At 35.1% G+C, this 16,136-nt stretch overlaps 1 protein-coding gene and 1 pseudogene across 3 annotated transcripts; one reads left to right on the top strand and one right to left on the bottom strand.

Moving 5' to 3' along the window:
• Positions 1–1,637: 1,637 nt before the first annotated feature.
• Positions 1,638–16,136, bottom strand: part of LOC122141662 — a 33,366-nt pseudogene continuing 18,867 nt past the window's right edge.
• On the top strand, positions 6,209–14,698 carry LOC109080663. 3 transcript variants are annotated; one of them, XM_042749593.1, is made up of 8 exons: positions 6,209–6,680; positions 9,058–9,369; positions 9,532–9,867; positions 10,281–10,580; positions 11,139–11,246; positions 12,631–12,693; positions 13,095–13,170; positions 14,509–14,698. In XM_042749593.1, exons 1-7 carry the CDS (start codon positions 6,617–6,619, stop codon positions 13,145–13,147), a joined length of 1,236 nt encoding a protein of 411 aa, XP_042605527.1. In that variant the 5' UTR covers positions 6,209–6,616; the 3' UTR covers positions 13,148–13,170; positions 14,509–14,698. The 3 variants fall into 3 exon arrangements, with proteins under 3 accessions (XP_042605527.1, XP_042605528.1, XP_042605525.1); XM_042749594.1 differs by having other exon boundaries at positions 6,210–6,680; positions 13,110–13,170; XM_042749591.1 differs by lacking the exon at positions 13,095–13,170 and having other exon boundaries at positions 6,210–6,680.

Genomic DNA, 16,136 nt, shown 5'->3' with positions numbered 1-16,136 from the left:
CCCAGAATCATTCAGCGTGTGTGTGTGTGCTGCTTCAACCAACCATACATGTGTGCGGTTTTATTTTCCTCCTTGTATGTTCCATTCCTCATCTTTTATAATCATTTATATTTTAATCATTCAATGTATTCCTTCATTTTATCTTTAATCATTCAATTTATTCATTGATTTTGTTCATTAATCATTCAATCGTTTAAAGATGATTATAAATTTAACTCTTTGTGAATTATTATTTGTCACTGTTGCCTTTTCTTTGTATTGCCTTTTAATGGATGTGATATGTGGTGTAAGGTGTACATTATTTACATTGTGGACATTTTAAATAAACTGGGATAAAAGGAGTAAATGATCATTATTTGTGTGTGTGTGTGTGTGTGTGTGTGTGTGTGTGTGTGTGTGGTATATATATATATATATATATATATATATATATATATATTATATATATATATATATTATAAAATAGTAAAAGAGGCAGAAACTGATCGTATAGGGAAAGCTCTGGCTTCGTGTGGATGTAGCTAGATTGGAGCTGCAGGACAGGAGATGTTCAGGAACAGGGGGCTTGGAGACCCCCGCAGTAGAGAATGTTATGAACATTTGTCATTTTTGCCACTTCCAACATACTGTACCGTCTCCAGCCTGTCGACCATCTGACCCTGTTTTTCATCACAAAAATCATCACCACGCTGTTGGAGAAAAAGAGGTACCACGTGAAACAGCTGTCTCTACAATGACCTTAAAAGAAGTACATTGTGCATATATATAACTACATTTTAACAGAGTCTATTTATTTTGACAATCTAATCCTTGTGGTTTGAAATTGCTACCCAATGCAGTAGTTAAGCTCAGTTCAGAGTTTATGCTGCTTTCAAAAAGAAAAATGAATATCCCGAACTTCTGAAGCTGTAATTATGAGTTTGCAAGGGCATAGGTTTGATTATCGGTGACATTTCTAACTTTTGCTATATCAATAGAAGGGGTGATATTCATCAGGGTGAGTCAAATTATTGCTACATGTTTGTATGAATGTACAAATATATGACATATGCACTCAACATCCATGACACAGGTGTAGGATGTTAGTAGGGGTTATGTTTAAAGTACTATAAGACTGTTAGTGGAGGTTGTTGGTTTTTTTTTATTATGCTTTTTTTTTAGAAACCCACCAGATGGCGCCATTTATGAGTGAAGATTCGAGTCATACCACTGATTATGCATCTGTCATATTTGTGTTGTCTTCCAAGAGAACGTGAAAATAGCAGTATTTTCAAATATGCTATTTACACTAAGTGCAAAGGATGATCCTATTTAGGGTGAGAGTAAATCATGGTAGTTTTCATTTTTGGGTTAACTATAGCTTTAAGATGTCTGGAGGCCTCTTAAGTGCAACCTCATAAGTTACAAGGCCTTCCATAAATCGTTTTTGTAGACGTGGGAAATTTGATGAAATATAGGGGAAGGTAAAGTGTTAAAATATTTGCAGAGCTGGGTATTTAAACAAACCTTGGAGAAACTAAAACTATAAATAACTAAGATACTCTACTATGGCAACATCTCCAAGATGGAGAAATCTGCATTTTCACTGTACAGTATATCTGTACATTAACAACCATCGGATATCTGCTTAATACTATAAATAACAGTAAATCACATGCTGGGATTTCTTTTAAAATTTCTACCTGACAAACACAGGATATGCATTATGAAAGCAGGATGTGAGAGGTGTGAAAACAAGTTTAGATGATGAAGCTTCTTAGAAATAACTTCGCTTCTCTTGCTACTGCCATTATCACTGTTTATCTGGAGGATCTCAGTATGATTATATCAGGTCATAGATATACAGTAAGCGTTATATGCCAATTTATGTTTCACAGACACAAAGTACAGTAGATGGTATTTTCATATTTCTCAATCACAAAGTAAGATCTCACAGTTTGGTTTAAGATTGTTTATCAAACCGCAACATTTGATTCAGTGCTTTATTCCACAATAAAACTGTTTTGTATAAAAAAGGAAATCAAACATTGAGATTTATATTAGCAGAACATAAAAAGAAGACAAAATCAAACACACATGAACAACAAACGTCCAGTAATAGACACATTCTTGCACACAAGCTGTTTGTCCACCCAACAGATCAAACCATATTTCTTTGCAGAACTACAGATACAAGACCACAGCAGGTTTCAGTTAGACTCACAAATGGAGCTGCACGAGTGTTACATGCATTCTGTGAATTACATTCAGATCACTGCGAGTGACCTCAGTACTTTTGATGTCTACAATATAAGTGGACTTAAAAGGGGGCTGATAAATAGGCATTAAAATGTAACCCCAGAAGCAGCCATAAATGACCCGAGTTGTCTGTGTCCTTTTAGGCAGGTCTGAGATCACTTGTGGTGTTTGTATATAGATAGTTCATGAACCCAAGACTGCTTGAATGCACTAGGTGTCAAAATCACACCTTCATACCTCTCATCATCCTCTTTAAGTTTCTGAAAAGAAAACACAAACACTCTCACAAGATGCACAGATAAAATGAATGAATACAATCAAAGGGATAGTTCACCCAAAAAAATTTAATTTCTGTGATCATTTACTTACACTCAAGTAGTTCCGAACCTATTTGAGTTAATTTCTTTTGTTGAATGTCAAATAAAAGAATATTGGTAATACTGCTTGATGGTAGCCATTAACTTCTACATCATTTTTTTCCCCATACTACGGATGTGAATGGCTACAGGCAACTATTCAGTAAGCCACATTCTTCAAAATATATTATTTTGTGTTTGACAGAAGCATGGACATCACAGGTTTGAAATGACTTGAGGGTGAGTAAATGATGACAGAATTTTCATTTTTGGGTGTACTACCTTTAATTTTATTCATTTAATTTTATTAGTGCAGTGTAATGTTTAATTTTCATAATACTTCTCACTTTTGTGACCATGAATCATTTTGGAAAACCATATTTTCAGTGTTACATCAGCTCAACAATGAAGTCATTGAAACTCCAGACCAATATTTCATGTGCTCAAATGGACATTTGTGTAATAAATGTTGGGGTCCCTTTCACTCTGTCTAGGTTTGTTTTGTTATAATAACTGGTTGACTGCAGATTATCCCTCATTGCATTGGTTATATATTGGTTCATGTATTAAATATATCAACCTGCTGTCTGGTATGAGAGCATGGTTAGTTGGTGTGAGGGTTTGATCTTCTCTGCTGTTCCTCTTTCCTGGGTCTGATGTCATAAACCAGTACAGCAACAGTAGCCAAGCCCACCAGAGCAGAAATGACCATTCGGATCACAGCTTCAGTAACACCACAGCAGTGGACAGATTCTGAAGCAAGGTAAGAAATTTAACTTTTCATTAAACAAAAAAACAACACTGCATTAAAACAATACAACGCAACACCTTACTTTATTCAATTAAATTAAATAAATCAAATAAAAAAAAAAAAAGAAAATACAATAAAATATTATGTACGTGATCGATCAAAAATCATTCAATCATTATTATCACTTCTGATATACCTGGACATGGTTGACAGAGTTCAGTGTTGTTGAGATGTGTGATCTGGTTGGTGAATGAATAAGCCACAACACAGCTGTAAGAATCATCCAGACACTCCACCTCCAGAGGTAGAGAGAGACTGATGCTGAGATCAGACACACTGGACAATAAACTGTTTCCTTTGTACCAGGAGAGAGTCACATGACTCACATTCACCACTGAACACACCAATGAACAATATGATGGGTGCTTTAATGATGATGATGAAGGATTTTGGGAAGAGTCATTGCTGATGACAGGAGAATAAATACTAGTGGTGGGCATAAGTGGTGGGCATAGTTTCAATATCAGGACATGCTAATTGGATGTGTTTGATCTTTGCAATAACATCTTGTTGTTGTTTTTTTGCAGGGATTTGTGCATTAAAGTGTTCTAAAAAAACACAGCACTTTATACGTTCAAAAAATAATTCAAAAATTTAGACACTCCACATTTTCTCCCCATCCCACTGCCCACATCTCAAGCAAAAACACAAGAACACAGTGGGCCTCATTTATCAATCGAACAAATGCACAGATTTTCACAAATCAACTTAGGGGAGGGTTCACGTGTGATTCATGAAATACTTGCATGCCGCCAATCCCATCATACAAATGATCATACCTTGATAAATGTGTCAGCTAACAACAATCGGCATTTGAATATTACACCTCTAAAAATTAACAATCTAGAAACCTTGCCCGTTGAGTTTACGACATGGAGAAACATAACCCAGCCAAAAAGAGGAAATGCTCTCATGAAAGAAAAATTGAGTGTACTTCAAAATCACCAGTTAACCTTGTGTAATTGCAAACAGTTATATTAGTACTGTAGTTGTTTACTCACCATAGACAGTAACACTGAATCTGTATATGATCCTTGCTCTGATTTGATAAAGTCCAGAGTCTGTGATTGTGGTGTTTGTGATGGTTAGAGATCCAGTCGTCTTGTCCAGTGTCAGTCTGTCATTAATTGTTGAGAAGCTTCCAGTTCCTCCGTTGATGGTAGCTATGAGAGTGTTTTCAGATCCAAACCTCCACTGTATCACATCATCTGCCTGTAGTTCAGTATCAGAGTGTAGAGTGACTGAATCTCCCTCCATCACTGACACTGACTCCACTGCCTCTAAATCACCAAACACACCTGAAGAACAGAGACATTTTCAGTCACGTTGAAGTTATTACTGACTTCTGAATTGTACATTTTTTTTCACACATGCATGTTTTAAAACGAGACCATTGTACAAAACACCAGAATGATTTTTGTTTTAGAACATGTAACTATATTTATCTGTGTATTCTGCATACAGCTTGATAAGTCTTTGTTGTACATTTGACATCATGTACATACACTAGGCACCATACGCACTGAATATTTCCTTAATGTGAGAAAAAAAAAACCCAAACATAAAACCTAACAACATTTGTATTACTTACCAGTCAAATGGCAAAAGCAAAAACAGCATGAAACAAATGAGTGAAACATCGCCCGAACTACTCTCACTCAGGATGTTTGCAGAGAAATGAGTTGTGGTTTTAAGGAAAGTCCTTTTACACTAACACACGAGTAATGAGAGCTTCAGACTAAGAGAGAGAGAGAGAGAGAGAGAGAGAGAGAGAGAGAGAGAGAGAGAGAGAGAGAGAGAGATGGGGGGTGGGGGGTTTTCTCATAAAGTGTGTGTGGATGATATAGAAAAAAATTGTTTGGACTGGATTGCATAATATTAGGCCTAGTAAACACATGCTGCTGTTTATAATGTCTCAAACTCTAAACTAATATACAGTAACTTTACCATTTATGTTATCAAACATATTTAACAGTACCACTGGTTACATTTCTGTCATGTGACTTCTAATCATCTCTCTACATTTTACCCCTAATTCACTTATTTCCACCATCTAATACATAATTTACATAAATATAGGCCTACTACAGTTTCATAAGTTCCTCCGGATAGTCTGTTATCATTATGTTTTTAAATGGGCTCATATAATGGTTTAGTAAATTTACAAGCACACACAAGTCGCATACAATTAGTACAGGTCAAACCACATTTGATGCAAATTCTATAGCATGCTCATTTTCAAATATGTAATGTATATATGAAACTGCACTTGGTGTTATATTAGGGAATGGGAGTGACAGTAAATTTGTCATCTTTCTCTCTTCTTAATGCCGTAATCTTGCTCTCTGCTGTAATCTTTTTTTTTTTTTGCCCCCAATTATATTAAATTATATTATATAACAAAACAAACCTTATATTTATTTGTTACCACCTCCATCCTAGTTAATCCCTGCATCTCACTCTATTCTATTCCATTTTATCATCTATAGCACAACCGTTCATACAATTTATTTATTTTCGATATATTTTCAGTCCTTTAAAATTTTTTAAACTCATGCTGCATGAGCGCCCACTAGTGACAAAATCTACCTTGATCAGCCTGAATCCGCCTTGAAGCGGATTTAATGTTTATTGCCTATTTATGACAATTGTTGATATCCGGTCTTCAGAGAATCTGGCTGAATCTGGTTTGGTGAAAATTTGGGATTATAATTGAATCTAGTACTTTTTTTTTTTTTTTTTTTTGTAGGTTACTCGTTTTCAAAAATTGTGTTGTGATATGTTTTTTTTGTCTATTATGCTGTTTATTACGAAACTGCCCGTAAAGAATGTCATTAATAACTGAAGTTTGAGTTAAAAAGTCGGCTGTGTTCATCTTGAGCAAATGATTCCTCTGACATAAAACTGTCCAGCCCTTGGAGGCTGGCCTGTATGATAAGTAGGTAGGTGCCAAGAAGGTGGATCAGGCGTTTACTTTAACTCTCTTTTTTCTTTCTTTATTTTTTATTCGTGAGAGTAGAGAAGATAACTTATTCTTTCAGTGACGCTTATCAAATAAATTCATCAGCAGTCGTTATGGACTTCATCCGTCGATCTTCTGCGGTGTTTTCCGTGATTCCCCTTTTAGTCGCCCGAGAGACTTCCAAGGTCACAACATAGCGGATTATTATAATTAATCTCTCCACAGATCATCCTCGTAAACTCAAATTTCATGGACGTCTTTAACAATATGAAGAGCATGTTACTGCTCTTTGTACTCCATGTTTTCATTGTCGGTAAGGTTTATGTTTGTTATGTTTTTATTTGTTTCGGTTTCATTTTGAGTGTGTGTAACGTTTGCGTTCATAAATGTAATTTTAATTTCTTTATTCCCAGTTTACAAAATAAATGTACGATGGTAACTTATATTATGTAGGGCAGCAAACAACATGGTTTAGTCTGTTTCAAGTAAGCTTATATTAGAGCATTTTCAAGGCCATTTTAATTTTTATCGTTTTAATTTTTTTTTATTTTTATTTTTTTTTATTTTTTATTTTTTGGTAATAATTTGGGAGACTGGGGGTGGTTGTAACACATTAGCGTCAAGTTTTTTTTTTTTTTATTATTATTTATTATTATTTTTTTTTTTTTGATACAATGATATTGTAGTTTCTTACTAATTCAAACCAATGCCCGGATTCACAAAACATTTTATCTTACCATGCACTAAGAGTTCTCCTAAATAGCAGTTAAAGTTTTTAGTTACGAGTTTCCTACTAAAACCTATTAACAAAGCTGCTGAGACAAACTTTTAGTAAGGAATAGAGAGCAGTCTTAAGCTAAGAGCTAAAGCTAAGGAAGGGGTTTACCATAAAAACATTGACGTAGTGTCCGTGACGTCACCCGCAGATTTCTGAAGAGTGTTTTGAAGAGAGTGTGGGCTGCTGCTTCTGGTGTTTGTATTTTTACTTCAATATAATGAGGTCCACTCGCTATAAAGCTGAGCAGCCAGCAGAGGAGCTATATGCTGTTAGTATCGCAAGCCGTTTTAGCATTTAAAACTTGTTTTTGACTATCCATAAATATAATTTTGGATAGTCACAATTGTAATCTATATTGCAATTATGACTCGTCGTAATTGGAATTAAGATATCTACAATGTGAATATGACAAGTCATAATCTTCCATTGACTTCCATTGAAAAATATTTGCAGATATCTTGAAATTAGTTTTGTCTAGTCGTAATACCAATTTGCAATTGCTCAGTTTGATAATAATAAATGAATAATTGTTAATTTATGATACACCTTAGCCTGGTACCTTCGATTGTTGATCAGCTGGTACACTGTGTGTCAACTAAGTGGTGCACTCTGCTAAGCCACTGGCCCCGAACCTCTCCCCGAACGTTACTTCTCGAGGAAGTTGTGTTCTAATGGTTAGAGAGTCTGATTTGTAAACCAAAGGTTGTGGGTTTGAGTCTCGGGCCGGCATGGATTGTAGGGGGTTGTGAATGCACATAGCACTAGTCAACTAAATGAATGTAACATGGCAAAGATGAATGCACTTTTGGAAGTTGAATGTTCGGGAAATATCATTTTGGAATTTCTGTGGTTTAATGTGATATTGTTGTTCATGTTCTTGTTCACGATTAAATGTTCTTTTATTGCTGTAGTTAATTTATAGCATTAACAAGAAGTCCCCTTGAATTCATTTTGGGAGCGAAGACTGATTTAATGTATTTTTAGTCCAGTGACTGTATATAAGATTAGTATTGAGTTCAGTAAATTCAGAGGCTGTCATATTTGGAACAAGCATGTTGTGTATTTTCAACAGTTTCAATATGAAAAATAACCTTTATATTGATTAAATGCATTTATTGCATTAAAAAAAGTGCCATGGATTTTTTGCACTTTTGAGAAAAAGTTATACAATTTGATAATAAATCTTTGAAAATCTAAATCTGGATTAGAATTTTTAATGATATTATAACCTAAAGATGGTATGTGAAAGTTTGAAACAGAAAATAGTGGTTTAAATCTTGCCACTCACTAACCACAGCGTGAAGTCCGAGCCTAGTGGTTAGAGAGTTTGACTCATAACCTTAAGGTTGTGGATTCGAGTCTTGGGCTGGCAATACCATGACTGAGGTGCCCTTGAGCAAGGCACCGAACCCCCAACTGCTCCCCGGGCGCCGCAGCATAAATGGCTGCCCACTGCTCTGGGTGTGTGTTCACTGCTGTGTGTGTGTGCACTTTGGATGGGTTAAATGCAGAGCATGAATTCTGAGTATGGGTCACCATACTTGGCTGTATGTCACATCACTTTCTTGATAAAGAAAACACCTTTTTACTCAGATTAGAAAAAAGAGAGAGGCAGGTAATTGTGTGGGGCTCAGCTTTGAAGTGCTTCAGTGATTATACGATCAAAGCAAGCATTAAAGGGCTTCAGTTCATCTGTGAGGGAGGTGTTACTGGTTGGTGGTCAGTGTTTTTAAATTAGTCTTCAATCCTCAGTTTGTAGTCAGTAAACATGATCACATTTTGGAAACAAACTTTAAAAAGTTATATATATATAAATATATATATAACTTTTTAATCTGTAGAATGACAGTTTATAATCGTATCTGTTTAATTTTAAGCTGTCCATTCAGCTATTGCTTTTTTTTTTTTGCAGGTGTGTTTGATGAGTCAGTGTCAGTGAAGGAGGGAGATTCTGTCACTCTACACAGCGGTCTTACTGGAATACAGACAGATGATGTGTTACAGTGGAGGTTTGGCCCTCAAGGCACCCTCATAGCTCAAATAAATAGAGCAGTCAATAAGAGCATTACATGTGATGATGTTCTTGAAGGGAGATTCAGAGGTAGATTGAAACTGGACAGTCAAACTGGAGATCTAACTGTCAGAAACATCAGAACTGAACACTCTGGACTTTATGAAGTAACCAGCAGCAAACATACTTTAAACAAGATATTCAATGTCAGTGGTGAGTATTATTTTAAACATTGTAATTAGCATCTACTTTAGTGTTCACATGCCTAGAAATGGCCATGAATAGCAGCATATCCGTAATGATTATTTAGTCGTAGAACTGTTTCTTTATGACCTCACACAGGTGTTGCAGTAACTATTCTTGCTTGTTCTCCAGTTGTGCCTGTAGATGACATGAAGTCAGTGTCAGTGCTGGTGGAAGATTCAGTCACTCTATACACCGATCTTACTGAAATACAGAGAGATGATGAGATACAGTGGAGGTTTGAACATCAAAACTCTCCTATAGCTGAAATCATTAGAAAGGCTAGAAAAATCTCTACATATGATGGACCTGATGGGAGATTTAGGCACAATCTACAGCTGGACTATATGACTGGATCTCTGACCATCAAGAACATTGGAATCAGACACTCTGGACTTTATGAAGTGGACATCAGTACCAGCAGCAGCAAACACACCATACACAAGTCATTCAGTGTCACGGTCAGCGGTGAGTAGTCAGATATTGAAAATTCAATTCCAAAATATAACCCACATATCTCATATCAAAACTAATATATCATCAATGTGCTTCGATGCTGTCAGATATTGTAAATGCAATGGGAACATATCTGCCACCGATCTTATATTCTTACTAATATATCATAAGTTAATATAAAGTCACTAGGTATGGTTTTCTGATCTGAATTCTTAACTTATACACAGAGATGAGGTATTTAATTTAAATGTAATAAATGTATGTATATTCAATTATTGAGTATTGAATCATTCTTTTTAATTCTCTTTTTTGCCCACTGAGGTCTCAAATTCACACATGAAAAGAGTCTGCATGAATTTAAGTTTATTTTTAAGTAATCCTAATTAAGTTTGTGTAAAATGAAGTTCATGTGTTTGTTATCACAGGTGAAATGAAGTCAGAGACAGTGAAGGAGGGAGAATCAGTCACTCTACGGACTGGTTTTACTGAAGTACAGATTTATGATTTCATGACATGGATGTTTGGGCACACTTTCATAGCTGAAATCAATAAAGGAGCTCAGCAGTATGGTGATGATGAAAGATTCAGAGACAAGCTGCAGCTTGACAATCAAACTGGATCTCTGACCATAACGAATTGCACAATCTCAAACTCTGGACTCTATGAACTGAATATCAACAGCAACAGGCATAATGTACACCAGAGATTCAGTGTTACTGTCAGTGGTGAGTCAGTCTTTTGACTGTTAATCATATTCTTTTAAATAGTTAAACATAACTTTATTTTTTTTTTTACATTTCTTTATTAATAGTTTGTTTTACTTTATTAAAATTAATAGTTTTAATTAAATGATGCTATTGATTAAAGTTGATTTCTTTTATTATGTGTGTATTTGTATTTCTTTTAAAACTTTTCAGTTAGCCACTATAGCTAAATTAGTGTGTGTAATCTTTTCAGTTAGCCACTATAGCTAAGACAGTAAAACACAACTAATGCACTAATGCACTGATCATTTGTGTCAGTTATCTATGAACATGTCGACGAGAGCCTGTACCATGTAGTAAGATTTAAAATCTGTAATCTGCAGTTACTGCTTTTAAGGTTGTTTCCCTCAAACAACGCAATAAAGAAGATAAACGCAATATCTGAAATTGCATTAAAGGGTCATTTAGGATTGACATAAAACAGAAACAGATTCATATTTACTAAGTTTTAGCCAAATGCAAGTGTTATAGTCTGATTTATTAATTCCCACTAATGACTGTCTCTCTTTGTCTTCACAGTACCAGGTCCGTCAGACAAAACAGCGTGGATAGCTAGTACTGTTCTGCTGGTGCTTGTAGCCGCAGCTGCTTCTGTGATTCACTGCCTCTACATCTCTAAACTAAAACGTAAAGTAGTTCATATTACAGCTAATACAAGCAAGGGAAAGACAATGGGCTTTTTTCTGAACTATATGGGAATTTAAAGGTGTAAATATGTTTATATTCCGTGGCCAGTTGCATAGACTTCTTAGATTAGTCTTGTAAGCTAGTAATATCATTTATTCTTCAAGAATGCTCAAAACAATTCTATGTCAGTTAAATAAGGTAGCTCTGTCTTATTTGAATCTGATAATTAGGACTGATTGTCCCTAACTAATTGTTAGTTGGTCAGAGTAGTTCTCAAGGCACAGTCTTCACTTACCCACCAGTTTTATGCAACTAGGTAGGACCACACAATCAAAACATAATACATAAACTAAATCATAAAATAAACTCCACACTATACACCATTTGTTTTAAAATAGCTGGTAGGTCCTACTCTGCACCATTTGTTCTTAAAATAGCTGGTAGGTCCTAAAGTAATGCATAGTCAGATAATATGATGTTTATAATTAAGATACAATATTAGACTTGAAATATGTTTAAATGCTGCAAATTTCAATTTATCCGTGATTGTTGCTTCGTTTTCCTCATGTTTTTAAGCTTTCTTTTAATAAGCTTTTCTAAAAAAAAAAAAAAAATGATACTACTTTATCGTGAATAACATTCAGAAACTGTATTTGAAATTAATAATGATCAATAAAAACAAATACAGATAAAAAACATAAGAAATTACATGTATTTTTTATGATGGATTTTATTTAACACGCACAATACGGAGCGATGCACACAGAAGTGTGCTGTGTAGATTATGCTCTTGCTGAAGAGCCACTAACAAAGTAATCAAAGTCACATAATGTTCTCTATCAAAATTTAACAAGTCTAAATGTCAGCATTATTATACTGTATATGTATGAAGTACTAAGGTATTTTTGACTTTTTAATGTGATTCATTCAGTTTGCCATTTTGTTCAAATAATTACTCAAGGTTGGATGCGTCGGAGTTTAGTGCCCCTTTATATCAAAATTAATTTCAGCAAAATGTAATGGTGTAATGCAAGAATATTTTGTAGTGCATAACTTGGAGTTTAGTGCCCCTTTATATCAAAATTAAACTCAATTGTAACTTATGCACAGCTGGTGCAGCCGACCTCTGGCCACAGGTTTCAAACTGTTTCAAACACCAAACTGTTGTGTGTGTGTGTGTGTGTGTTTTCAGTTTTTTTGCGCGCGCTTTATTGTGTGTGTGTGTGTGTGTGTGTGTGTGTGTGTGTGTGTGCGCGCGCTTTATGACTGATATGTTGAAGCCGGTATGGTCCTAGCTGGTCTTTTGGCTGCATGGTTTAGAGTGATCTTGGCCACTTTTGGGCTGATTATGATTTAGACCAACTTTTTTTTTTCTTTTTCTCAGGAAGGCACCTCAGCTGTCAGGACAAAGAGAAGGGGACTTTGGATGCCCTTTTTCCAAAAGGCGGTAAGATCCTTTAGGGTTTTCAAGTAATGTCTGTAACATACTTAGGTTAAAATTGGACTAACTACGTAGTAGCCGTAGAAACCGGCTGCAGATTGAAACAGCTCGCTGGATGAAACTTTCAGACTCAGACTGCCCATAACAGACTGGATGCGTGTTTTCTTTTCAGCTTTTCCTAGCTGGCAGAAACAAACAAACAAACAGAAATCATCCAATATTCCCTTTAAATAATGAGAAATGCAGAGCAGTGGCTTCAGGACATCCCAAAGTCTTAGATTATGAATATTCATGAGGTGTCAGATAATGTGTTATTTATATACTATTTAGCTGTATGAATGTAATTCAGTGTACAGAGGGTTTATTAATCAGTCACTCAGTTTGTGTATTTCTCTCTTTCTGTGCGGATGAACTGAATCCAGTATCTGTGGCTGAAGGAGTTCCCGTGACTAATAGCTGATGGTTTGAAAGTCACTCACTATGGTGAGTGACTTTCGGTGTATTAATGATTTTATTTTAGATCAGCACCAGGGTTGGCGATAACACATTACAAGTAACACAAGTTACATAATCAGAATAATTTATCCAAATAACAAATAAAACACTGGACCACAAAACCAGTCTCAAGAAAATATCTTACCTTCTTTTTCAAATAAGTAACACCAGTTACTTTATTTCCCTCTTATTGACTGACAGCTCTCCTGTCTTCATGTTGAGAGAAATCATAAGTGCAGAGGCATTGCGTACGCTGTGTAAATATGATGATTACTGTAGTTTTAGACTAAATGCGAACATGCATTTACTCATCTTACTTGCACAAAACAGGTTCAGCATTCCCCAAAATGAATACAAAGAGTGAAAAGCAAACTCAGAATATTGGACAAACCTGTAATATTTAAATGTTAAATAACAAGAATGCTTTATGTATGTAATCCCATTTTATTAACCTGATGTCTTTGCTGCTGGCCTTCAGTGGTCCAATTCAACCATAGTACAGTTATAAGCAAAAATGACTTTAACTAAACATCACATTTGTGGTTTATTTATGTTGAACTTCTTTTGCATCCTCTTCTTTATGCAATCCAGAACAGAGGCAAAGCTGATGAGAAAATTTAATGCAAATGTAATTATTCTCCATAAAAAATAACATAATTACTTATTTAGGGAGTAGCACAATATTGTAATGCATTACTTACTGAACACACTGGAGAATATAAACTAAAGATCACCAGAAGTGGAAATGTCTCATTGAAGTTATTCAGTGTTACTCTCTATGGTGAGTAACTTTTTAAACGAATAATGATCTTATTTTAGATTATATCAGTCATTAGATCAGGGTTGCTTGTTCTTTTTCCCCAGAGACCTAGCTTTCGGTTTAGTTCAGTCCAACCCTAATCAGTGGTGCCTTAAAACCATGTTTTAGCCAGTGAAGATACTAGTGTTGTACTAATTTTGGCCACCACTGTAGATCAAACGTTTTTTTATGGTTGCAAGGTAAGTTAAAGTTAGCTAAACCAAATGCAGCACATAATACACAATATTCAATTTGGAACACAGCAGATGAGCACAGGGCTGGCAAACCTCAGTTCTGGAGAGCCACAGCCCTGCAGAGTTCAGCTCCAACTCTAATCACATACACCTATACAAGCTAATCAAGGTCTGTAGTGTTAGAAAGCTACAGGCTGGTGAGGTTTTATGAAGTTGAAGCTGATGTTTGCACCATCCCTGTACTAGCAGATTAATCATGTGATTTCTGTGTCTCTGTATTTGTAAATAGTTTATTGTGTTAAACATATGTATGTCTCATGTGTGTTCTTTCAGATCCAACTGTATTAAATGCAAGTATAGCAGAGGAAAGGTGTTTGTCTTCTGTGCATTTCAGTAGAGATCCTTCCACTGTCTTACTGTAACATTGTCAAGATTTATACAACAGTTACGGTATGGACTATTTTTACAGGACTGTGATGAAACATTTCAACGGTCAAGTTTTTAAAATATTTTAATTTGAAAACATCTCTTACCTTTAAATTTTTTTTTTTAATAATAATATTTTCAGTATTTTTCAAAAAAAACACATCTCTAATGCATTAATAATATTTTCAGTATTTTTCAACACTATCATACATAAACTATATTGTGTTATGTTACAACATATGTTGGTTTAGTTAAAACTAGCCTAAAGAAAGCATTATGTTACTGTTGTTCATAATAGAGTTATATTTGGGAGGATTTTTCAGTCATTTGTGTTTTACATTTGACTTTTGCTTAATTAAAAAGCACACGCACATATGCACATGATGGTTTGAGTCTTTTGGTCTGAGATTTATTTGATGGAGTTTGCCATTGGGATATCAATTAAGGGATATAAAAAGGCTCTTTTAAATGTTTTCAGAAAAGTAATTTTAGTGTTGGAGCTAAAATACAGTCACATGATAAACTCCTCAAATATGTTTAATTCTTTGATAATCTGAGAAAGTGTGGCACCAGCAATAGCAAGGTCGTGTTTGATTTCCAGGAAAAGCAAGAACTGGTAAAAATGTGAATTTGTACATTGGATGCAGTGTAAGTCACTTCGGATAAAAGCATCCCCAAATACATAAATGTAAATGTAATGTCATGTTAATGTAAATGTCAATACAGACACTTTAAGCTCTTATGCTATTAGGCCTATTTTTATGAATGTTTTAATGAAAGTCATTTCTGTTTTATATCTAAAGTATTGACTGTAATAAGACTGGCCAGCAAAACTTGGTATGTTCATGTGATATTAAAAAGCTGGAATCTTGGAGTATGTTTGTCAGTTGTTTTTTTTATATATTTTCTCTTTCTTAGGCTTATGCATGCATTTGCTATGTTGGAGCTGATCTTAGAAAGGTGAATTTCCCGGTTAGAACAAAACATGATGCTCTAGTGCTATAAATAGGCCTACACATCCTTCTAGTGCAAGCGATCTCGAAGGGTTCCGGGAACACTGATGGTCTGTGACTCATAGTCAGGAGATCGGCAAAATATTATTAGGTTTGTATGATGTGGAAAGTGTGGAATCCTGTCATAAAAAAATGGAATGTACTATAAATGTCAGGGAATTTTGCAAATCTTGGTGTTAGAAAAAGTACACTCCCTTCCAAATGTTTCTGCTTATTGTTTGAGTGTGAGTGATCTCATCTGCCCCCACTTTCTCTCCCCTTGTGTTTTTCCCCTCTTTGTTCTCTATCTCTATATCTCTTTACCTCAGTGTTTAGTTAAGGGTTTAGTTTGTTCTTTACTGAAAGTTGAAAAGTCCCACTGCCAGTTTTATTCCTTATATGTCCAGTATTTCCTGATCATATATTTGCCCTATAGTATAACTTGTTGTTTTGGCTCATACAGTATACAACACATATGTAATCTGTATCTTATTGATTGAAAGGGTTGTACCACCCTTATTTCCTTATATATACCCCAATGTA

This window comes from Cyprinus carpio, chromosome B22, assembly GCF_018340385.1.
Source record: "Cyprinus carpio isolate SPL01 chromosome B22, ASM1834038v1, whole genome shotgun sequence".
NCBI lineage: Eukaryota > Metazoa > Chordata > Actinopteri > Cypriniformes > Cyprinidae > Cyprinus > Cyprinus carpio.
Note: the sequence above shows the minus strand (reverse complement) of the source record. Positions and strands in the feature narration are given on the sequence as shown.

Coding starts and splice junctions, on each gene's coding strand:
- LOC109080663 (XM_042749591.1), top strand. CDS start 6,617: ATGGACGTCTTTAACAATATGAAGAGCATGTTACTGCTCTTTGTACTC. Junction 6,681..9,057: donor ACTCCATGTTTTCATTGTCG/GTAAGGTTTATG, acceptor TTTTTTTTGCAG/GTGTGTTTGATGAGTCAGTG. Junction 10,581..11,138: donor ATTCAGTGTTACTGTCAGTG/GTGAGTCAGTCT, acceptor TTGTCTTCACAG/TACCAGGTCCGTCAGACAAA.